General features: G+C 49.2%; 1 protein-coding gene across 1 annotated transcript in view; it reads left to right on the forward strand.

Moving 5' to 3' along the window:
* Positions 1-25,324, forward strand: part of LOC129820679 (unconventional myosin-X-like) — a 440,174-nt gene that overhangs the window by 301,582 nt on the left and 113,268 nt on the right. Inside the window, exons 18-21 of the mRNA XM_055877525.1 lie at positions 5,145-5,225; positions 9,040-9,164; positions 17,218-17,326; positions 22,660-22,766. Of these exons, the coding sequence (XP_055733500.1) occupies positions 5,145-5,225; positions 9,040-9,164; positions 17,218-17,326; positions 22,660-22,766 (422 nt within the window). The remainder of the gene's footprint in view (positions 1-5,144; positions 5,226-9,039; positions 9,165-17,217; positions 17,327-22,659; positions 22,767-25,324) is intronic.

Genomic DNA, 25,324 nt, shown 5'->3' on the forward strand with positions numbered 1-25,324 from the left:
GGTGAGGACCACTATTCATGACCTCTGACCTCTAACCCACCGTCAGCTCTCAGTTCAGGGTGAGGACCACTATTCATGACCTCTGACCTCTCACCCTAACCCACCGTCAGCTCTCAGTTCAGGGTGAGGACCACTATTCATGACCTCTGACCCCTAACCCACCGTCAGCTCTCAGTTCAGGGTGAGGACCACTATTCATGACCTCTGACCCCTAACCCACCGTCAGCTCTCAGTTCAGGGTGAGGACCACTATTCATGACCCCTGACCCCTAACCCACCGTCAGCTCTCAGTTCAGGGTGAGGACCACTATTCATGACCCCTGACCCCTAACCCACCGTCAGCTCTCAGTTCAGGGTGAGGACCACTATTCATGACCCCTGACCCCTAACCCACTGTCAGCTCTCAGTTCAGGGTGAGGACCACTATTCATGACCTCTGACCTCTAACCCTAACCCACCGTCAGCTCTCAGTTCAGGGTGAGGACCACTATTCATGACCTCTGACCTCTAACCCTAACCCACCGTCAGCTCTCAGTTCAGGGTGAGGACCACTATTCATGACCTCTAACCCTAACCCACTGTCAGCTCTCAGTTCAGGGTGAAGACCACTATTCATGACCTCTGACCTCTAACCCTAACCCACCGTCAGCTCTCAGTTTAGGGTGAGGACCACTATTCATGACCTCTAACCTCTAACCCCTAACCCACCGTCAGCTCTCAGTTCAGGGTGATGACCTCTATTCATGACCTCTAACCTCTAACCCCTAACCCACCGTCAGCTCTCAGTTCAGGGTGAGGACCTCTATTCATGACCTCTAACCCCTAACCCTAACCCACCGTCAGCTCTCAGTTCAGGGTGATGACCTCTATTCATGACCTCTAACCTCTAACCCCTAACCCACCGTCAGCTCTCAGTTCAGGGTGAGGACCTCTATTCATGACCTCTAACCTCTAACCCCTAACCCACCGTCAGCTCTCAGTTCAGGGTGAGGACCTCTAACCTCTAACCCTTAACCCACTGTCAGCTCTCAGTTCAGGGTGAGGACCTCTAACCTCTAACCCTAACCCACCGTCAGCTCTCAGTTCAGGGTGAGGACCTCTAACCCCTAACCTCTAACCCCTAACCCACTGTCAGCTCTCAGTTCAGGGTGAGGACCCCTAACCCTAACCCCTAACCCTAACCCACCGTCAGCTCTCAGTTCAGGGTGAGGACCTCTAACCTCTAACCCTAACCCACTGTCAGCTCTCAGTTCAGGGTGAGGACCTCTAACCTCTAACCTCTAACCCCTAACCCACTGTCAGCTCTCAGTTCAGGGTGAGGACCACTATTCATGACCTCTGACCTCTAACCCTAACCCACCGTCAGCTCTCAGTTCAGGGTGAGGACCTCTAACCCCTAACCCTAACCCACCGTCAGCTCTCAGTTCAGGGTGAGGACCTCTAACCCCTAACCCTAACCCACTGTCAGCTCTCAGTTCAGGGTGAGGACCTCTAACCCCTAACCCTAACCCACCGTCAGCTCTCAGTTCAGGGTGAAGACCACTATTCATGACCTCTGACCTCTAACCCTAACCCACCGTCAGCTCTCAGTTCAGGGTGAGGACCACTATTCATGACCTCTGACCTCTAACCCTAACCCACCGTCAGCTCTCAGTTCAGAGTGAAGACCACTATTCATGACCTCTAACCCATAACCCTAACCCACCGTCAGCTCTCAGTTCAGAGTGAAGACCACTATTCATGACCTCTGACCTCTGACCCCTAACCCACCGTCAGCTCTCAGTTCAGGGTGAGGACCACTATTCATGACCTCTGACCTCTGACCCCTAACCCACCGTCAGCTCTCAGTTCAGGGTGAGGACCACTATTCATGACCTCTGACCTCTAACCCTAACCCACCGTCAGCTCTCAGTTCAGGGTGAGGACCACTATTCATGACCTCTGAGCTCTAACCCTAACCCACCGTCAGCTCTCAGTTCAGGGTGAGGACCACCATTCATGACCTCTGACCTCTAACCCTAACCCACCGTCAGCTCTCAGTTCAGGGTGAGGACCACTATTCATGACCTCTGACCTCTAACCCTAACCCACCGTCAGCTCTCAGTTCAGGGTGAGGACCTCTATTCATGACCTCTGACCTCTAACCCTAACCCACCGTCAGCTCTCAGTTCAGAGTGAAGACCACTATTCATGACCTCTGACCTCTAACCCACCGTCAGCTCTCAGTTCAGGGTGAGGACCACTATTCATGACCTCTGACCTCTAACCCTAACCCACCGTCAGCTCTCAGTTCAGGGTGAGGACCACTATTCATGACCTCTAACCCTAACCCACCATCAGCTCTCAGTTCAGGGTGAGGACCACTATTCATGACCTCTGACCTCTAACCCTAACCCACCGTCAGCTCTCAGTTCAGAGTGAAGACCACTATTCATGACCTCTGACCTCTAACCCACCGTCAGCTCTCAGTTCAGGGTGAGGACCACTATTCATGACCTCTGACCTCTAACCCTAACCCACCGTCAGCTCTCAGTTCAGGGTGAGGACCACTATTCATGACCTCTAACCCTAACCCACCATCAGCTCTCAGTTCAGGGTGAGGACCACTATTCATAACCTCTGACCCCTAACCCACCGTCAGCTCTCAGTTCAGGGTGAGGACCACTATTCATGACCTCTGACCTCTAACCCTAACCCACCGTCAGTTCTCAGTTCAGGGTGAGGACCACTATTCATGACCTCTGACCTCTAACCCACCGTCAGCTCTCAGTTCAGGGTGAGTACCACTATTCATGACCTCTGACCTCTAACCCTAACCCACCGTCAGCTCTCAGTTCAGGGTGAGGACCATGGTCAGCCTCTGATCTCTGACCTCTAGTCATCCACATGCTAAATTAACCTCTATCCTTTACTATTCAGCCTGATGAAATCTGCTTGGCTATTATATAGATGTGGCTATTATCTAGATGTGTTGTTGTGTTTCTGATCCTGTATCTAGATGTGTTGTTGTGTTTCTGATCCTGTATCTCTATGTGTTGTTGTGTTTCTGATCCTGTATCTAGATGTGTTGTTGTGTTTCTGATCCTGTATCTAGATGTGTTGTTGTGTTTCTGATCCTGTATCTAGATGTGTTGTTGTGTTTCTGATCCTGTATCTAGATGTGTTGTTGTGTTTCTGATCCTGTATCTAGATGTGTTGTTGTGTTTCTGATCCTCTATCTAGATGTGTTGTTGTGTTTCTGATCCTGTATCTCTATCTAGATGTGTTGTTGTGTTTCTGATCCTGTATCTCTATCTAGATGTGTTGTTGTGTTTCTGATCCTGTATCTCTATCTAGATGTGTTGTTGTGTTTCTGATCCTGTATCTAGATGTGTTGTTGTGTTTCTGATCCTGTATCTCTATCTAGATGTGTTGTTGTGTTTCTGATCCTGTATCTAGATGTGTTGTTGTGTTTCTGTACCTGTATCTAGATGTGTTGTTGTGTTTCTGATCCTGTATCTCTATGTGTTGTTGTGTTTCTGATCCTGTATCTCTATCTAGATGTGTTGTTGTGTTTCTGATCCTCTATCTAGATGTGTTGTTGTGTTTCTGATCCTGTATCTAGATGTGTTGTTGTGTTTCTGATCCTCTATCTAGATGTGTTGTTGTGTTTCTGATCCTGTATCTAGATGTGTTGTTGTGTTTCTGATCCTGTATCTAGATGTGTTGTTGTGTTTCTGATCCTGTATCTCTATCTAGATGTGTTGTTGTGTTTCTGATCCTGTATCTAGATGTGTTGTTGTGTTTCTGATCCTGTATCTCTATCTAGATGTGTTGTTGTGTTTCTGATCCTGTATCTCTATCTAGATGTGTTGTTGTGTTTCTGATCCTCTATCTAGATGTGTTGTTGTGTTTCTGATCCTGTATCTCTATCTAGATGTGTTGTTGTGTTTCTGATCCTGTATCTCTATCTAGATGTGTTGTTGTGTTTCTGATCCTGTATCTAGATGTGTTGTTGTGTTTCTGATCCTCTATCTAGATGTGTTGTTGTGTTTCTGATCCTGTATCTAGATGTGTTGTTGTGTTTCTGATCCTGTATCTAGATGTGTTGTTGTGTTTCTGATCCTCTATCTAGATGTGTTGTTGTGTTTCTGATCCTGTATCTAGATGTGTTGTTGTGTTTCTGATCCTGTATCTAGATGTGTTGTTGTGTTTCTGATCCTGTATCTAGATGTGTTGTTGTGTTTCTGATCCTGTATCTCTATCTAGATGTGTTGTTGTGTTTCTGATCCTGTATCTCTATCTAGATGTGTTGTTGTGTTTCTGATCCTGTATCTAGATGTGTTGTTGTGTTTCTGATCCTGTATCTAGATGTGTTGTTGTGTTTCTGATCCTGTATCTCTATCTAGATGTGTTGTTGTGTTTCTGATCCTGTATCTAGATGTGTTGTTGTGTTTCTGATCCTGTATCTCTATCTAGATGTGTTGTTGTGTTTCTGATCCTGTATCTCTATCTAGATGTGTTGTTGTGTTTCTGATCCTGTATCTAGATGTGTTGTTGTGTTTCTGTACCTGTATCTAGATGTGTTGTTGTGTTTCTGATCCTGTATCTAGATGTGTTGTTGTGTTTCTGATCCTGTATCTCTATCTAGATGTGTTGTTGTGTTTCTGATCCTGTATCTCTATGTGTTGTTGTGTTTCTGATCCTGTATCTAGATGTGTTGTTGTGTTTCTGATCCTGTATCTAGATGTGTTGTTGTGTTTCTGATCCTGTATCTAGATGTGTTGTTGTGTTTCTGATCCTGTATCTCTATCTAGATGTGTTGTTGTGTTTCTGATCCTGTATCTAGATGTGTTGTTGTGTTTCTGATCCTGTATCTCTATCTAGATGTGTTGTTGTGTTTCTGATCCTGTATCTAGATGTGTTGTTGTGTTTCTGATCCTGTATCTATATGTGTTGTTGTGTTTCTGATCCTGTATCTAGATGTGTTGTTGTGTTTCTGATCCTGTATCTAGATGTGTTGTTGTGTTTCTGATCCTGTATCTAGATGTGTTGTTGTGTTTCTGATCCTGTATCTATATGTGTTGTTGTGTTTCTGATCCTGTATCTAGATGTGTTGTTGTGTTTCTGATCCTGTATCTAGATGTGTTGTTGTGTTTCTGCAGGACTCTCTCCATTCCTTGATGAACACTCTGAGTGCCTCCAACCCTTTCTTCGTGCGGTGCATCAAACCCAACATGAACAAGGTGGGTCATTCAGTATTCACCCCAACATGAACAAGGTGGGTCATTCAGTATTCACCACAACATGGACAAGGTGGGTCATTCAGTATTCACCACAACATGGACAAGGTGGGTCATTCAGTATTCACCACAACATGAACAAGGTGGGTCATTCAGTATTCACCACAACATGAACAAGGTGGGTCATTCAGTATTCACCCCAACATGAACAAGGTGGGTCATTCAGTATTCACCCCCAACATGGACAAGGTGGGTCATTCAGTATTCACCACAACATGAACAAGGTGGGTCATTCAGTATTCACCCCAACATGGACAAGGTGGGTCCAACATGGACAAGGTGGGTCATTCAGTATTCACCACAACATGAACAAGGTGGGTCATTCAGTATTCACCCCAACATGGACAAGGTGGGTCCAACATGGACAAGGTGGGTCATTCAGTATTCACCACAACATGAACAAGGTGGGTCATTCAGTATTCACCCCAACATGGACAAGGTGGGTCATTCAGTATTCACCCCAACATGGACAAGGTGGGTCATTCAGTATTCACCCCAACATGGACAAGGTTTGTCATTCAGTATTCACCCCAACATGGACAAGGTGGGTCATTCAGTATTCACCCCAACATGGACAAGGTGGGTCATTCAGTATTCACCACAACATGGACAAGGTGGGTCATTCAGTATTCACCCCAACATGGACAAGGTGGGTCATTCAGTATTCACCACAACATGGACAAGGTGGGTCATTCAGTATTCACCACAACATGGACAAGGTGGGTCATTCAGTATTCACCACAACATGGACAAGGTGGGTCATTCAGTATTCACCCCAACATGGACAAGGTGGGTCATTCAGTATTCACCACAACATGGACAAGGTGGGTCATTCAGTATTCACCACAACATGGACAAGGTGGGTCATTCAGTATTCACCACAACATGGACAAGGTGGGTCATTCAGTATTCACCCCAACATGAACAAGGTGGGTCCAACATGGACAAGGTGGGTCATTCAGTATTCACCACAACATGAACAAGGTGGGTCCAACATGGACAAGGTGGGTCATTCCCTCTGCCCCCCCCCCCTGTTCCCTCTGCCCCCCCCCTGTTCCCTCTGTCCCCCCCCCCCTGTTCCCTCTGCCCCCCCCCCTGTTCCCTCTGTATTTTAGATCAACAAAGTGTAGTATATACAGCGCCTTTGGAAAGTATTCAGACCCTTTACTCAGTACTTTGTTGAAGCACCTTTGGCAGCGATTACAGCCTCCAGTCTTCTTGGGTATGACTCTACAAGCTTGGCACACCTGTATTTGGGGAGTTTATCCCATTCTTCTCTGCAGATCCTCTCAATCTCTGTCAGGTTGGATGGGGAACGTTGCTGCACAGCTATTTTCAGGTTTCTCTAGAGTTGTTCGAATCGGGTTCTGGCTGGGCCACTCAAGAACATTCAGAGACTTGTCCCGAAGTCACTCCTGCGTTGTCTTGGCTGTGTGCTTAGGGTCATTGTCCTGTTGGAAGGTGAACCTTCGCCCCAGTCTGAGGTCCTGAGTGCTCTGGAGCAGGTTTTCATCAAGGATCTCTCCGTACTTTGCTCCGTTAATCTTTGCCCCGATCCTGACTAGTCTCTCAGTACCTGCCACTGAAAAACATCCCCACAGCATGAAGCTGCCACCACCATGCTTCACGGTAGGGATGGTGCCAGGTTTCCTCCAGACGTGACACTTGGCATTCAGGCCAAAGAGTTCAATCTTGGTTTCATCAGACCAGAGTATCTGTAGGTGCCTTTTGGCAAACTCCAAGCGGGCTGTCATGTGCCTTATACTGAGGAATGTTTTCTGTCTGGCCACTCTACCATAAAGGCCTGATTGGTGGGGTGCTGCAGAGATGGTTGTCTTTCTGGAAGGTTCTCCCATCTCCACAGAGGATTTCTGGAGCTCTGTCAGAGTGACCATCGGGTTCTTGGTCACCTCCCTGACCAAAGCCCTTCTCCCCAGATTGCTCAGTTTGGCCGAGCTGCCAGCTCTAGGAAGAGTTTTGGTGGTTCCAATCTTCTTCCATTTAAGAATGATGGAGGCCACTGTGTTGTTGGGGACCTTCAATGCTGCTGAAATGTTTTGGTACCCTTCCCCAGATCTGTGCCTCGACACAATCCTGTCTCAGAGCTCTACAAACAATTCCTTCGACCTCATGGCTTGGTTTTTGCTCTGACATGCACTGTCAACTGTGGGACCTTATATAGACCTGGCCTCCCGGGTGGGGCAGTGGTCTAGGGCACTGCATCGCAGTGCTAGCTGCGCCACCAGAGTCTCTGGGTTCGCGCCCAGGCTCTGTCGCAGCCGGCCGCAACCGGGAGGTCCGTGGGGCGACGCACAATTGGCATAGCGTCGTCCGGGTTAGGGAGGGTTTGGCCGGTAGGGATATCCTTGTCTCAGTATGTAAAATGTAATAAAATGTATGCACTCTACAGTAAGTCGCTCTGGATAAGAGCGTCTGCTAAATGACTAAAATGTAAATGTAAAAAAAGGTGTGTGCCTTTCCAAATCATGTCCAATCAGTTGAATTTACCCCAGGTGGACTCCAATCAAGTTGTAGAAACATCTCAAGGATGATTCATGGAAACAGGATGCACCTGAGCTCAATTTGGAGTCTCATAGCAAAGGGTCTGAATACTTATGTAAATAAGGTATTTCTGTTTTTTATTTTTGATACATTTGCTAAAATTCATTATGGGGTATTGTGTGTATATTGCTGAGGATTTTAGGTAATCCATTTTAGAATAAGGCTGTAACGTAACAAAATATGGAAAAAGTCAAGGGGTCTGAATACTTTCCAAAGGAACCGTATAGTGGCAATGTCTGCTTTAGATATAATGTCAGGAGCCGCTTGTGGATTTGACAACTCTAAGGCAGTCCCACCTCTGACACGCCAAATATAATGTCAGGAGCCGCTTGTGGATTTGACAACTCTAAGGCAGTCCCACCTCTGACACGCCAAAACAACCTACGGATGACGGCTGACTGAATAGAGCCCTGGGTGTGCTGCGTGTTCCGGAGCCTTCCATCGCTCCGTGAGGGCCCTCTTTGTGCCTCTGTAACAACGCCCCTCTTGCCAGGACATTCTTCCAGCCCAGGTCAGAGGTGAGGGGTTAGGGTTGGCTCGCCACAGCTGCAGTTGGTTGTGTGTGGGCCATTGTTGCACTAGTGACCTGCTGACTGCTGCTGTGGAGGGAGAGAAGAGAGGTCAGCGAGGGGCTGTAGAGCTGGCTCCACTACGTCTCCTCGCTACCACAGAACAGTGGAAAACTCAACAACTTTCCTATTGACATTTAACACATGATGAAGTGCGTTGCCAATAGATTCATTTCCTTCTGGAACTGGCACAAGGCTTTCATGGTTAACAAGGCATGATCACTGTTCTCATTGTCCCCTGAGAGGTTTGGGTTACAGAAGGTTACTGTTACAGAGGCACATGTTCTCACAGAGTCCCCAGTGCCAATCACTACCATGTCTCACCTTGTCGCCTGTCCCTAGCATGGCAGCAATCCCACTTCCTTGTCCCCTCCCTTGTCCTCTACCAATCCCTCTCTCTTGTCCCCTGTCCCTGTCCCTAGCATGGCAGCAATCCCACTTCCTTGTCCCCTCCCTTGTCCTCTACCAATCCCTCTCCCTTGAAGCTACAAGTGGTGCTAACATCATAAGGTGCTGGCCACTGGTATAAATAAGTACCAGTGTAGTCAGCATTTTTGTTGTGTCACCTTGGTTACAGCCTGCTTATGTCACCTGACATATGTCGTTGTTGTTTTTCTACTTCTCAGAACGCCAACATGTTTGACCCAGAAGTGGTCCTGAACCAGCTGAGGTATTCTGGGATGTTGGAGACAGTGAAGATCCGCAGGGCTGGGTTTCCTGTCCGCAGGGCCTTTACAGACTTCTACAGCAGGTGAGAAAAACGTACCCTAACCCTGACCCTGTACCTACAGGCAGTAATAACTAGAAGACACAGAAAACATACAGTATCTAGGGTCTACACACTGACACTACAGTATCTAGGGTCTACACACTGACACTACAGTATCTAGGGTCTACACACTGACACTACAGTATCTAGGGTCTACACACTGACACTACAGTATCTAGGGTCTACACACTGACACTACAGTATCTAGGGTCTACACACTGACACTACAGTATCTAGGGTCTACACACTGACACTACAGTATCTAGGGTCTACACACTGACACTACAGTATCTAGGGTCTACACACTGACACTGTACAGTATCTAGGGTCTACACACTGACACTACAGTATCTAGGGTCTACACACTGACACTACAGTATCTAGGGCCTACACAATGACACTACAGTATCTAGGGCCTACACACTGACACTGTACCATACTGTCTTCTGGGTGTAAAATGTCCTGGAGGGCAGGTAGTTTGCCCCCGGTGATGTTGGGCAGACCACACCACCCTCTGGAGAGCCCTGTGGTTGCCGTATCAGACGGTGATACAGCCTGACAGGATGCTCTCAATTCTACATCTGTAATAGTTTGTGAGGATCTCATGGGCCAAGCCACATTTCTTCAGCCTCCTTTATTTTCTAAAGTCATAGAGAACTATTGCAAGAAACTCCATGAGATCATTTCCCAGTTAATATCCATGATTTTTTTGTAGACTTTAAAATTGGGATCCTTTGCTCCTGACAAGGGCATTTCCAGTCATAAACCCGACATGGAAATGAGTAATAATGAAAGTTATTTGAAAATTCCCAAAACAAATATTTTTTGCTTATATAATTCCCCTAAATGTACATTTTATTAAGCTCAAATAATGCAACAAAATAATTTTTGCAGCGGTGTGTGCTAAGTCAATGACTCCACCCCTACGGTACCTCCCACTCTGCTGAATGGCTGGGTGGAGGATTTGATTAGGATCTCTTTTAGTTCTCATTTGGACTAATCTTCCAAGAGTCCTTTAAACATTAAAATACAATTTATAATAAGATCACATTTTTCAACACTCTAACCACTAGGCTACCTGCTGGTTACTGGTCCAACACTCTAACCACTAGGCTACCTGCTGGTTACTGGTCCAACACTCTAACCACTAGGCTACCTGCTGGTTACTGGTCCAACACTCTAACCACTAGGCTACCTGCTGGTTACGAGTCCAACGCTCTAACCACTAGGCTACCTGCTGGTTACTGGCCCAACGCTCTAACCTCTAGGCTACCTGCTGGTTACTAGTCCAACGCTCTAACCACTAGGCTACCTGCTGGTTACTAGTCCAACACTCTAACCACTAGGCTACCTGCTGGTTACTAGTCCAACGCTCTAACCACTAGGCTACCTGCTGGTTACTAGTCCAACGCTCTAACCACTAGGCTACCTGCTGGTTACTGGTCCAACACTCTAACCACTAGTCTACCTGCTGGTTACTAGTCCAATGCTCTAACCACTAGGCTACCTGCTGGTTACTAGTCCAACGCTCTAACCACTTTGCTACCTGCTGGTTACTAGTCCAACGCTCTAACCACTAGGCTACCTGCTGGTTACTGGTCCAACACTCTAACCACTAGGCTACCTGCTGGTTACTAGTCCAACGCTCTAACCACTAGGCTACCTGCTGGTTACTAGTCCAACTCTCTAACCACTAGACTACCTGCTGGTTACTAGTCCAACGCTCTAACCACTAGGCTACCTGCTGGTTTCTAGTCCAACGCTCTAACCACTAGGCTACCTGCTGGTTACTAGTCCAACGCTCTAACCACTAGGCTACCTGCTGGTTACTAGTCCAACGCTCTAACCACTAGGCTACCTGCTAGTTACTGGTCCAACGCTCTAACCACTAGGCTACCTGCTGGTTACTAGTCCAATGCTCTAACCACTAGGCTACCTGCTAGTTACTGGTCCAACGCTCTAACCACTAGGCTACCTGCTGGTTACTAGTCCAACACTCTAACCACTAGGCTACCTGCTGGTTACTGGTCCAACGCTCTAACCACTAGGCTACCTGCTGGTTACTGGTCCAACGCTCTAACCACTAGGCTACCTGCTGGTTACTGGTCCAACGCTCTAACCACTAGGCTAGCTGCTGGTTACTAGTCCAACGCTCTAACCACTAGGCTACCTGCTGGTTACTGGCCCAACGCTCTAACCACTAGGCTACCTGCTGGTTACTGGCCAAACGCTCTAACCACTAGGCTACCTGCTGGTTACTGGCCCAACGCTCTAACCACTAGGCTACCTGCTGGTTACTGGTCCAACGCTCTAACCACTAGGCTACCTGCTGGTTACTGGTCCAACGCTCTAACCACTAGGCTACCTGCTGGTTACTGGTCCAACGCTCTAACCACTAGGCTACCTGCTGGTTACTAGTCCAACGCTCTAACCACTAGGCTACCTGCTGGTTACTAGTCCAACGCTCTAACCACTAGGCTACCTGCTGGTTACTGGTCCAACGCTCTAACCACTAGGCTACCTGCTGGTTACTAGTCCAACGCTCTAACCACTAGGCTACCTGCTGGTTACTAGTCCAACACTCTAACCACTAGGCTACCTGCTGGTTACTGGCCCAATGCTCTAACCACTAGGCTACCTGCTGGTTACTAGTCCAACGCTCTAACCACTAGGCTACCTGCTGGTTACTAGTCCAACGCTCTAACCACTAGGCTACCTGCTGGTTACTGGCCCAACGCTCTAACCACTAGGCTACCTGCTGGTTACTAGTCCAACACTCTAACCACTAGGCTACCTGCTGGTTACTAGTCCAACGCTCTAACCACTAGGCTACCTGCTGGTTACTAGTCCAACGCTCTAACCACTAGGCTACCTGCTGGTTACTAGTCCAACGCTCTAACCACTAGGCTACCTGCTGGTTACTAGTCCAACGCTCTAACCACTAGGCTACCTGCTGGTTACTAGTCCAACACTCTAACCACTAGGCTACCTGCTGGTTACTGACCCAACACTCTAACCACTAGGCTACCTGCTGGTTACTGGTCCAACACTCTAACCACTAGGCTACCTGCTGGTTACTGGTCCAACACTCTAACCACTAGGTTACCTGCTGGTTACTGGTCCAACACTCTAACCACTAGGCTACCTGCTGGTTACTGGTCCAACACTCTAACCACTAGGCTACCTGCTGGTTACTGGTCCAACACTCTAACCACTAGGTTACCTGCTGGTTACTGGTCCAACACTCTAACCACTAGGCTACCTGCTGGTTACTGGTCCAACACTCTAACCACTAGGCTACCTGCTGGTTACTGGTCCAATACTCTAACCACTAGGCTACCTGCTGGTTACTGGTCCAACACTCTAACCACTAGGCTACCTGCTGGTTACTGATCCAACACTCTAACCACTAGGCTACCTGCTGGTTACTAGTCCAACGCTCTAACCACTAGGCTACCTGCTGGTTACTGGTCCAACGCTCTAACCACTAGGCTACCTGCTGGTTACTGGCCCAACGCTCTAACCACTAGGCTACCTGCTGGTTACTGGCCCAACGCTCTAACCACTAGGCTACCTGCTGGTTACTGGCCCAACGCTCTAACCACTAGGCTACCTGCTGGTTACTGGCCCAACGCTCTAACCACTAGGCTACCTGCTGGTTACTGGTCCAACACTCTAACCACTAGGCTACCTGCTGGTTACTAGTCCAACGCTCTAACCACTAGGCTACCTGCTGGTTACTAGTCCAACGCTCTAACCACTAGGCTACCTGCTGGTTACTAGTCCAACGCTCTAACCACTAGGCTACCTGCTGGTTACTAGTCCAACGCTCTAACCACTAGGCTACCTGCTGGTTACTGGCCCAACGCTCTAACCACTAGGCTACCTGCTGGTTACTGGCCCAACGCTCTAACCACTAGGCTACCTGCTGGTTACTGGCCCAACACTCTAACCACTAGGCTACCTGCTGGTTACTGGTCCAACGCTCTAACCACTAGGCTACCTGCTGGTTACTAGTCCAACGCTCTAACCACTAGGCTACCTGCTGGTTACTGGCCCAACGCTCTAACCACTAGGCTACCTGCTGGTTACTGGTCCAACGCTCTAACCACTAGGCTACCTGCTGGTTACTAGTCCAACGCTCTAACCACTAGGCTACCTGCTGGTTACTAGTCCAACACTCTAACCACTAGGCTACCTGCTGGTTACTAGTCCAACACTCTAACCACTAGGCTACCTGCTGGTTACTGGCCCAATACTCTAACCACTAGGCTACCTGCTGGTTACTAGTCCAACGCTCTAACCACTAGGCTACCTGCTGGTTACTAGTCCAACGCTCTAACCACTAGGCTACCTGCTGGTTACTAGTCCAACACTCTAACCACTAGGCTACCTGCTGGTTACTGACCCAACACTCTAACCACTAGGCTACCTGCTGGTTACTGGTCCAACACTCTAACCACTAGGCTACCTGCTGGTTACTGGTCCAACACTCTAACCACTAGGTTACCTGCTGGTTACTGGTCCAACACTCTAACCACTAGGCTACCTGCTGGTTACTGGTCCAACACTCTAACCACTAGGCTACCTGCTGGTTACTGGTCCAACACTCCAACCACTAGGTTACCTGCTGGTTACTGGTCCAACACTCTAACCACTAGGCTACCTGCTGGTTACTGGTCCAACACTCTAACCACTAGGCTACCTGCTGGTTACTGGTCCAACACTCTAACCACTAGGCTACCTGCTGGTTACTGGTCCAACACTCTAACCACTAGGCTACCTGCTGGTTACTAGTCCAACGCTCTAACCACTAGGCTACCTGCTGGTTACTGGTCCAACGCTCTAACCACTAGGCTACCTGCTGGTTACTGGCCCAACGCTCTAACCACTAGGCTACCTGCTGGTTACTGGCCCAACGCTCTAACCACTAGGCTACCTGCTGGTTACTGGCCCAACGCTCTAACCACTAGGCTACCTGCTGGTTACTGGCCCAACGCTCTAACCACTAGGCTACCTGCTGGTTACTGGTCCAACGCTCTAACCACTAGGCTACCTGCTGGTTACTAGTCCAACGCTCTAACCACTAGGCTACCTGCTGGTTACTAGTCCAATGCTCTAACCACTAGGCTACCTGCTGGTTACTAGTCCAACGCTCTAACCACTAGGCTACCTGCTGGTTACTAGTCCAACGCTCTAACCACTAGGCTACCTGCTGGTTACTGGCCCAACGCTCTAACCACTAGGCTACCTGCTGGTTACTGGTCCAACACTCTAACCACTAGGCTACCTGCTGGTTACTAGTCCAACGCTCTAACCACTAGGCTACCTGCTGGTTACTAGTCCAATGCTCTAACCACTAGGCTACCTGCTGGTTACTAGTCCAACGCTCTAACCACTAGGCTACCTGCTGGTTACTAGTCCAATGCTCTACCCACTAGGCTACCTGCTGGTTACTAGTCCAACGCTCTAACCACTAGGCTACCTGCTGGTTACTAGTCCAACGCTCTAACCACTAGGCTACCTTTCGGTTACTAGTCCAACGCTCTAACCACTAGGCTACCTGCCGCCCCAAATGATAGATTGGTTCCTTCATCTACCATAGTCCTGCACAACCTTCCAATGTATTATATTTAAATGGTTCTAGAGTACTGTTTGAATGTATATATTGAAAGGTTTCTGGTTTTCTCAGATAAATGATTGTTTCTTTATTGCTCAAAAAAGAAAATTATTATAAATGTTATTTTGCCTGTTTCTCTTTCCTGTCTGGATAACACATAGATGGTGGACAGTCTATTCCTAATATTGACTGAATGTCTCTTACCAACTGAATACTGTTGTGAATGGAGTTTCTGTTTTAAATGGTGTACATTGTGAAAAAAGAGGAACATGTTCCCTGAAATGTGTACACCAGCTGATTGAGGGAGCACAGAGACCTCTCTATGTTTATCTTCTGGTCCCCCTGGAACATCCAGCTCCTCCACTGGGCCATATCAGAGAAGACCCCCGTTGTCTCGGGAAAACATTCGGATGACCACCTCTAAAACCGCGTATCTGCCACAACCGTTCCCTTGGTGTGTCCCAAGTTGTTTCCACCAAGAAAATATACTCTACCTCAGGCGAGCAGGTAGATGGTGTGGTCTACAGCTTATCATGAGATACTCTACCTCAGGCGACCAGGTAGATAGTGTGGTCTACAGCTTATCATGAGATACTCTACCTCAGGCGAGCAGGTAGATAGTGTGGTCTACAGCTTATCATGAGATACTCTACCTCAGGCGAGCAGGTAGATAGTGTGGTCTACAGCTTATCATGAGATACTCTACCTCAGGCAAGCAAAACCTTGAGACTTCCTTAGATTTCGTGCACCAGCTGTTGCTTAATTAACATCAAATTGATCAGAAATAGCCCAAACTTTTGAACGGTAGTGTACATAAACCACCATCCCTTGTCTTACCAGAGGCTGCTGTTCTGTCTATGAGATCATCAGTTTCTTGGCAATTTCTCGCATGGAATAGCCTTTATTTCTGAGAACAAGAATAGACTGACGAGTTTCAGAAGAAAGGTATTTGTTTCTGGCCATTTTGAGCCTGAATCGAACCCACGAATGTTGATGCTCCAGATACTCATCTAGTCTAAAGAAGGCCAGTTTTATTGCTTCTTTAATCAGGACAACAGTTTTCAGCTGTGCTAACATAATTGCAAAAGGGTTTTCTAATGATCACTGAGCCTTTTAAAATGATAAACTTGGATTAGCTAACACAACGTGCCATTGGAACACAGGAGTGATGGTTGCTGATAATGGGCCTCTGTACGCCTATGTAGATATTCCATAAAAAATCAGCCGTTTCCAGCTACAATAGTCATTTACAACATTAACAATGTCTGCACTGTATTTCGGATCAATTTGATGTTCTTTTAATGGACAAAAAAATGTGCTTTTCTTTCAAAAACAAGGACGTTTCTATGTTATTTTCCATTGATTGTACGTTGGCTAATAGGACCGATGGTAAAGAGAGATTACCCGCTCGTTTCGGATCCTTACAAGGCACCCAGACCTTCGTCCCCGATATCTCCGTCTCTTTCTCCTGCGAATGTCGGGGATGAGGGCCTTATCAGGCATCTGAAGTAAATCCTTCCCGTCCGACTCGTTAAAGAAAAAGTCCAAGTGAGTAATCGCTGTCCTGATATCTAGAAGCTCTTTTCGGTCATAAGACATGGTGGCAGAAACATTATGTACAAAAAGTTACGAAATAACGCAGAAAAACACATACAATAGCACAATTGGTTAAGGGATCGTAAAACGGCAGCCATCTCCTCCGGCGCTGTTATCCATAGGATGAACCTTGACTTGAATATCTACGTATAAGTAACCGGTCATTTCCATTCTTAGAGCGTTAATAAAACCTGCCAGGAAAACATTCAAGGAACCAGAGTAGAACCCCTCAGAACCTGCCAGGAAAACATTCAAGGAATCAGAGTAGAATCCCTCAGAACCTCCCTGGAAAACATTCAAGGATCCAGAGTAGAACTCCTCAGAACCTGCCAGGAAAACATTCAAGGAATCAGAGTAGAACCCCTCAGAACCTGCCAGGAAAACATTCAAGGAACCAGAGTAGAACCCCTCAGAACCTCCCTGGAAAACATTCAAGGATCCAGAGTAGAACTCCTCAGAACCTGCCAGGAAAACATTCAAGGAACTAGAGTAGAACCCCTCAGAACCTCCCAGGAAAACATTCAAGGAACCAGAGTAGAACCCCTCAGAACCTCCCTGGAAAACATTCAAGTAACCAGAGTAGAACCCCTCAGAACCTCCCTAGAAAACATTCAAGTAGCCAGAGTAGAACCCGCTCAGAACCTCCCTGCAACTTATAAATAAACGTTCCCAGAACAGGCAACCTTTCACTTTCAGTTTTACCGGTCAGGAAACGTATGGCTCCATTCCCGCAACCAATGTGAAAGCAAAAACATACGTTACCACAACTTCCGAGGAACCACATATGCTAACTGGGATGTGTCTGTGTTCTCTGTCCAGGTACATGATGAAAGACAACCGTCCAACAGATGATCCGAGAGGGTGGTGTACAGAGCTGCTGATGTCATACGACCCTGCCAAGAGAGACTGGCAGCTGGGGAAAACTAAGGTACGCTGGCCTTGACGACACGTCACACACACACACACACCATCACAGAGTGTACTCTGCTACCTTTAATGTGTGCGGCTCGGGCTGAGGGGGTTTCAGGGATATAGGTTACAGGGAAGGGAGAAGAACAAGGACCTGAGGGGGTTTCAGGGATATAGGTTACAGAGAAGAGAGAAGAACAAGGACCTGAGGGGGTTTCAGGGATATAGGTTACAGAGAAGAGAGAAGAACAAGGACCTGAGGGGGTTTCAGGGATATAGGTTACAGAGAAGAGAGAAGAACAAGGACCTGAGGGGGTTTCAGGGATATAGGTTACAGAGAAGGGAGAAGAACAAGGACCTGAGGGGGTTTCAGGGATATAGGTTACAGAGAAGGGAGAAGAACAAGGACCTGAGGGGGTTTCAGGGATATAGGTTACAGAGAAGAGAGAAGAACAAGGACCTGAGGGGGTTTCAGGGATATAGGTTACAGAGAAGGGAGAAGAACAAGGACCTGAGGGGGTTTCAGGGATATAGGTTACAGAGAAGGGAGAAGAACAAGGACCTGAGGGGGTTTCAGGGATATAGGTTACAGAGAAGGGAGAAGAACAAGGACCTCGGGCTGAGGGGGTTTCAGGGATATAGGTTACAGAGAAGAGAGAAGAACAAGGACCTGAGGGGGTTTCAGGGATATAGGTTACAGAGAAGGGAGAAGAACAAGGACCTGAGGGGGTTTCAGGGATATAGGTTACAGAGAAGAGAGAAGAACAAGGACCTGAGGGGGTTTCAGGGATATAGGTTACAGAGAAGGGAGAAGAACAAGGACCTGAGGGGGTTTCAGGGATATAGGTTACATAGAAGGGAGAAGAACAAGGACCTGAGGGGGTTTCAGGGATACAGATTACAGAGAAGAGAGAAGAACAAGGACCTCGGGCTGAGGGGGTTTCAGGGATATAGGTTACAGAGAAGAGAGAAGAACAAGGACCTGAGGGGGTTTCAGGGATATAGGTTACAGAGAAGAGAGAAGAACAAGGACCTCGGGCTGAGGGGGTTTCAGGGATATAGGTTACAGAGAAGGGAGAAGAACAAGGACCTGAGGGGGTTTCAGGGATATAGGTTACAGAGAAGGGAGAAGAACAAGGACCTGAGGGGGTTTCAGGGATATAGGTTACAGAGAAAGGAGAAGAACAAGGACCTGAGGGGGTTTCAGGGATATAGGTTACAGAGAAGGGAGAAGAACAAGGACCTGAGGGGGTTTCAGGGATATAGGTTACAGAGAAGAGAGAAGAACAAGGACCTGAGGGGGTTTCAGGGATATAGGTTACAGAGAAGGGAGAAGAACAAGGACCTGAGGGGGTTTCAGGGATATAGGTTACAGAGAAGGGAGAAGAACAAGGACCTGAGGGGGTTTCAGGGATATAGGTTACAGAGAAGGGAGAAGAACAAGGACCTGGGGGGGTTTCAGGGATATAGGTTACAGAGAAGAGAGAAGAACAAGGACCTGAGGGGGTTTCAGGGATATAGGTTACAGAGAAGGGAGAAGAACAAGGACCTGAGGGGGTTTCAGGGATATAGGTTACAGAGAAGGGAGAAGAACAAGGACCTGAGGGGGTTTCAGGGATATAGGTTACAGAGAAGGGAGAAGAACAAGGACCTGAGGGGGTTTCAGGGATATAGGTTACAGAGAAGGGAGAAGAACAAGGACCTGAGGGGGTTTCAGGGATATAGGTTACAGAGAAGAGAGAAGAACAAGGACCTGAGGGGGTTTCAGGGATATAGGTTACAGAGAAGGGAGAAGAACAAGGACCTGAGGGGGTTTCAGGGATATAGGTTACAGAGAAGAGAGAAGAACAAGGACCTGAGGGGGTTTCAGGGATATAGGTTACAGAGAAGGGAGAAGAACAAGGACCTGAGGGGGTTTCAGGGATATAGGTTACAGAGAAGGGAGAAGAACAAGGACCTGGGGGGGTTTCAGGGATATAGGTTACAGAGAAGAGAGAAGAACAAGGACAGTTACACTTCAGTCTGACAACCCAGCTGGGATCAGGGACACTATCGGAGGATAATGTCTCTCTGTCTGACAACCCAGCTGGGTCAGGGACACTATCAGAGGATAATGTCTCTCTATCTGACAACCCAGCTGGGTCAGGGACACTATCAGAGGATAATGTCTCTCTGTCTGACAACCCAGCTGGGTCAGGGACACTATCAGAGGATAATGTCTCTCTATCTGACAACCCAGCTGGGTCAGGGACACTATCAGAGGATAATGTCTCTCTGTCTGACAACCCAGCTGGGACAGGGACACTATCAGAGGATAATGTCTCTCTGTCTGACAACCCAGCTGGGTCAGGGACACTATCAGAGGATAATGTCTCTCTGTCTGACAACCCAGCTGGGTCAGGGACACTATCAGAGGATAATGTCTCTCTATCTGACAACCCAGCTGGGACAGGGACACTATCACAGGATAATGTCTCTCTGTCTGACAACCCAGCTGGGTCAGGGACACTATCAGAGGATAATGTCTCTCTGTCTGACAACCTAGCGGGGACAGGGACACTATCAGAGGATAATGTCTCTCTGTCTGACAACCCAGCTGGGTCAGGGACACTATCAGAGGACAATGTCTCTCTGTCTGACAACCCTGCTGGGTCAGGGACACTATCAGAGGATAATCTATCTCTGTCTGACAACCCAGCTGGGTTAGGGACACTATCAGAGGATAATGTCTCTCTATCTGACAACCCAGCTGGGACAGGGACACTATCAGAGGATAATGTCGCTCTATCTGACAACCCAGCTGGGACAGGGACACTATCAGAGGATAATGTCTCTCTATCTGACAACCCAGCTGGGACAGGGACACTATCAGAGGATAATGTCTCTCTATCTGACAACCCAGCTGGGACAGGGACACTATCACAGGATAATGTCTCTCTGTCTGACAACCCAGCTGGGTCAGGGACACTATCAGAGGATAATGTCTCTCTATCTGACAACCCAGCTGGGACAGGGACACTATCAGAGGATAATGTCTCTCTGTCTGACAACCCAGCTGGGACAGGGACACTATCAGAGGATAATGTCTCTCTATCTGACAACCCAGCTGGGACAGGGACACTATCAGAGGATAATGTATCTCTGTCTGACAACCCAGCTGGGACAGGGACACTATCAGAGGATAATGTCTCTCTGTCTGACAACCCAGCTGGGAGAGGGACACTATCACAGGATAATGTCTCTCTTCAGTCAAACCTTCCCCGGCAGCCATAATGTATACCTGTCTCTGAGTCAGAGTTAGTCATGTACAGTAGTCAACAACAACAGGATATTCTCTGAGTTCAGTAGGAATACATTGTATAGCTACAGGTCTGTCACATGTCCACATGTAACAAACCAAATGACTCACTCTAGACTGCATTTGCTTTGGCCAGTTGCCTCTCACCCAGTCGTCTAGCCAGTCTTGGCTTCATGATACACTGCATTGTGGCACCTGTAGTATGATTATCATACGGACGTCATAAGGTGAATGCACCAATTTGTAAGTCGCTCTGGATAAGAGCGTCTGCTAAATGACTTAAATGTAAATGTAATTATTAGTATGATTATTAAATGGAACACTGTCACTTTAATCATGTTTACATATTTTGTATTACTCATCTCATATGTATATACTGTACTCTATTCTACTGTATCTTAGTCTATGTATTACTCATCTCATATCTATATACTGTATACTATTCTACTGTATCTTAGTCTATATATATTCATCATCTCATATATATATATACTGTATTCTATACTATTCTACTGTATCCTAGTCTATGCTGCTCTGACATTGCTCGTCCATATATTTATATATTCTTAATTCCATTCCTTAGATTTGTGTGTATTAGGTATTTGTTGTGGACTTGTTAGATATCACAGTCACTCACTACTCATATTATTACTACTCATAAAGCATCAAAAACAGCATGTAGAGTTAAATACCACCACACTGTCAAAAAGGGGAACCATTATATATGATATTTTGTCCATATCACCCAGCCCTAGGATACCTTGACATATACACTGTCTCTTTATACTAAATGTATTTATAGGCACCTGTGGAGGTTTAAAGTGTCATACATTCTTCAAATGTGATTATGTTGGAGTATAAATTGTTAACTAGACCCAGTAGAAGTCTCTACGCCTCCTTCCTTAATGAGAGCAAGGACAAGGGGTGTGTCCTGCTCTTTGGAGGAGTGCCATCCTCCCTCCCCTTCCAGTCTCCCTGCCTCTCTCTGCCTAGCAGTGCCCTCCCCTCCAGTCTCCCTGCCTCTCTCTGCCTAGCAGTGCCCTCCCCTCCAGTCTCCCTGCCTCTCTCTGCCTAGCAGTGCCCTCCCCTCCAGTCTCCCTGCCTCTCTCTGCCTAGCAGTGCCCTCCCCTCCAGTCTCCCTGCCTCTCTCTGCCTAGCAGTGCCCTCCCCTCCAGTCTCCCTGCCTCTCTCTGCCTAGCAGTGCCCTCCCCTCCAGTCTCCCTGCCTCTCTCTGCCTAGCAGTGCCCTCCCCTCCAGTCTCCCTGCCTCTCTCTGCCTAGCAGTGCCCTCCCCTCCAGTCTCCCTGCCTCTCTCTGCCTAGCAGTGCCCTCCCCTCCAGTCTCCCTGCCTCTCTCTGCCTAGCAGTGCCCTCCCCTCCAGTCTCCCTGCCTCTCTCTGCCTAGCAGTGCCCTCCCCTCTGCCTCTCTCTGCCTAGCAGTGCCCTCCCCTCTGTCTCTCCCTGCCTCTCTCTGCCTAGCAGTGCCCTCCCCTCCAGTCTCCCTGCCTCTCCCTGCCTAGCAGTGCCCTCCCCTCCAGTCTCCCTGTCTCTCTCTGCCTAGCATTGCCCTCCCCTCTGTGTCTCTCCCTGCCGCTCTCTCTCCCCCTCCCCTCTTCTCCCTGTCCTTCAGTTCCCTCCCCTCCCTGCCTTTCTCTGGCTCTCCTCCCTTCTAGTCTCTCTCGCTCTCACTCTCTCTCTCTCTCTCTCTCTCTCGCCCTGCCTCCCTCTCCCTGGTCACCTCAGTAGCAACCAGAGAGAGAGCAACAGAAGGGAAACACACATAGACAGAATGGACGCTCGCTGTGGGACTGACAACACTATGACTCTCTGCAGCAGTAGCAGCACAGTAGCAGTCTTCAGCTGGGCTCTCTGCAGTGACAGTCAGGGAGAGTGTCAGGAACAGTAGTAACTAGCTATAGCTCTGCTCTGTGACAAACACCAGGGCCTACAGCAACCCACCTTGGACCTTATCAAGAGGAACTATCTTACAGGAACTAACCTCCACCTCCACCCCCTCTCTGCGTTCCCTGACCGTGCCATGTGTACTGTCCTGCAGGTGTTCCTGAAGGAAGAGCTGGAACACAGGCTGGAGAAGGAGAGGGAAGATGTGCGGAGACAGGCGGGCATGGTGATCCGGGCACACATACTCAGCTATGTGGCAAGGTGGGTACTGGAGCCGGGCCTGGGGAAGAGGGCTGGGGGTGGGTGGATAGTGGAGCTGGGCCTGGGGTAGAGGGCTGGGGGTGGGTAGTGGAGCTGGGCAAGGAGGAGGAGGGGTGGCTAGTGGAGCCGGGCCTGGGGAAGAGGGATGGGGGTGGCTAGTGGAGCCGGGCCTGGGGTAGAGGGCTGGGGGTGGGTAGTGGAGCCGGGCCTGGGGTAGAGGCCTGGGGGTGGGTAGTGGAGCCGGGCCTGGGGTAGAGGCCTGGGGGTGGGTAGTGGAGCCGGGCCTGGGGTAGAGGCCTGGGGAAAGGTAGTGGAGCCGGGCCTGGGGTAGAGGCCTGGGGAAAGGTAGTGGAGCCGGGCCTGGGGTAGAGGCCTGGGGGTGGGTAGTGGAGCCGGGCCTGGGGTAGAGGGATGGGGGTGGCTAGTGGAGCCGGGCCTGGGGTAGAGGGCTGGGGGTGGGTAGTGGAGCCGGGCCTGGGGTAGAGGCCTGGGGGTGGGTAGTGGAGCCGGGCAAGGAGGAGGAGGGGTGGCTAGTGGAGCCGGGCCTGGGGTAGAGGGCTGGGGGTGGGTAGTGGAGCCGGGCCTGGGGTAGAGGCCTGGGGGTGGGTAGTGGAGCCGGGCAAGGAGGAGGAGGGGTGGGTAGTGGAGCCGGCCTGGGGTAGAGGGCTGGGGGTGGGTAGTGGAGCCGGGCCTGGGGTAGAGGGCTGGGGGTGGGTAGTGGAGCCAGGCCTGGGGTAGAGGGCTGGGGGTGGGTAGTGGAGCCGGGCCTGGGGTAGAGGGCTGGGGGTGGGTAGTGGAGCCGGGCAAGGAGGAGGAGGGGTGGGTAGTGGAGCCGGCCTGGGGTAGAGGGCTGGGGGTGGGTAGTGGAGCCGGGCAAGGAGGAGGAGGGGTGGGTAGTGGAGCCGGGCAAGGAGGAGGAGGGGTGGGTAGTGGAGCCGGGCAAGGAGGAGGAGGGGTGGGTAGTGGAGCCGGGCCTGGGGTAGAGGGCTGGGGGTGGGTAGTGGAGCCAGGCCTGGGGTAGAGGGCTGGGGGTGGGTAGTGGAGCCAGGCCTGGGGTAGAGGGCTGGGGGTGGGTAGTGGAGCCGGGCAAGGAGGAGGAGGGGTGGGTAGTGGAGCCGGCCTGGGGTAGAGGGCTGGGGGTGGGTAGTGGAGCCGGCCTGGGGTAGAGGGCTGGGGGTGGGTAGTGGAGCCGGGCCTGGGGAAGAGTGCTGGGGGTGGGTAGTGGAGCCGGGCCTGGGGTAGAGGGCTGGGGGTGCACTGTATGTATTTGAGCATCCATGTGTGAATGTTTTTGTTTATACAAATTATTCTGTGTTTGGACTGTGTTTGGACTGTGTTTGGGACTGTGTTGGACTGTGTTGGACTGTGTTTGGGACTGTGTTTGGGACTGTGTTTGGGACTGTGTTGGGACTGTGTTGGGACTGTGTTGGGACTGTGTTTGGACTGTGTTTGGACTGTGTTTGGACTGTGTTTGGGACTGTGTTGGACTGTGTTTGGGACTGTGTTGGACTGTGTTGGGACTGTGTAGGACTGTGTTTGGACTGTGTTTGGACTGTGTTTGGGACTGTGTTTGGGACTGTGTTTGGACTGTGTTTGGACTGTGTTGGGACTGTGTTGGGACTGTGTTTGGACTGTGTTGGGACTGTGTTGGGACTGTGTTGGGACTGTGTTTGGACTGTGTTGGGACTGGACTGTGCTGGGACTGTGTTTGGACTGGACTGTGTTGGACTGTGTTGGGACTGTGTTGGGACTGGACTGTGTTTGGACTGTGTTTGGACTGTGTTTGGACTGTGTTGGGACTGGACTGTGTTGGACTGTGTTGGACTGTGTTTGGACTGTGTTTGGACTGTGTTTGACTGTGTTTGGACTGTGTTTGGACTGTGTTTGGACTGTGTTTGACTGTGTTGGACTGTGTTTGGGACTGTGTTTGGGACTGTGTTTGGACTGTGTTTGACTGTGTTTGGACTGTGTTTGACTGTGTTTGACTGTGTTTGGACTGTGTTTGGGACTGTGTTTGGACTGTGTTGGGACTGTGTTGGGACTGTGTTTGGACTGTGTTGGGACTGGACTGTGCTGGGACTGTGTTTGGACTGGACTGTGTTGGACTGTGTTGGGACTGTGTTGGGACTGGACTGTGTTTGGACTGTGTTTGGACTGTGTTTGGACTGTGTTGGGACTGGACTGTGTTGGACTGTGTTGGACTGTGTTTGGACTGTGTTTGGACTGTGTTTGACTGTGTTTGGACTGTGTTTGGACTGTGTTTGGACTGTGTTTGACTGTGTTGGACTGTGTTTGGGACTGTGTTTGGGACTGTGTTTGGACTGTGTTTGACTGTGTTTGGACTGTGTTTGACTGTGTTTGACTGTGTTTGGACTGTGTTGGACTGTGTTTGGGACTGTGTTTGAACTGGACAGTGTTGGACTGTGGTTACACCGTGTTTGACTGTGTTTGACTGTGTTTGACTGTGTTTGGACTGTGTTTGGACTGTGTTTGGACTGTGTTGGGACTGTGTTGGGACTGGACTGTGTTTGGACTGTGTTGGGACTGTGTTGGGACTG

Source organism: Salvelinus fontinalis, chromosome 23 (genome assembly GCF_029448725.1).
Source record: "Salvelinus fontinalis isolate EN_2023a chromosome 23, ASM2944872v1, whole genome shotgun sequence".
Taxonomy (NCBI): Eukaryota; Metazoa; Chordata; class Actinopteri; order Salmoniformes; family Salmonidae; genus Salvelinus; species Salvelinus fontinalis.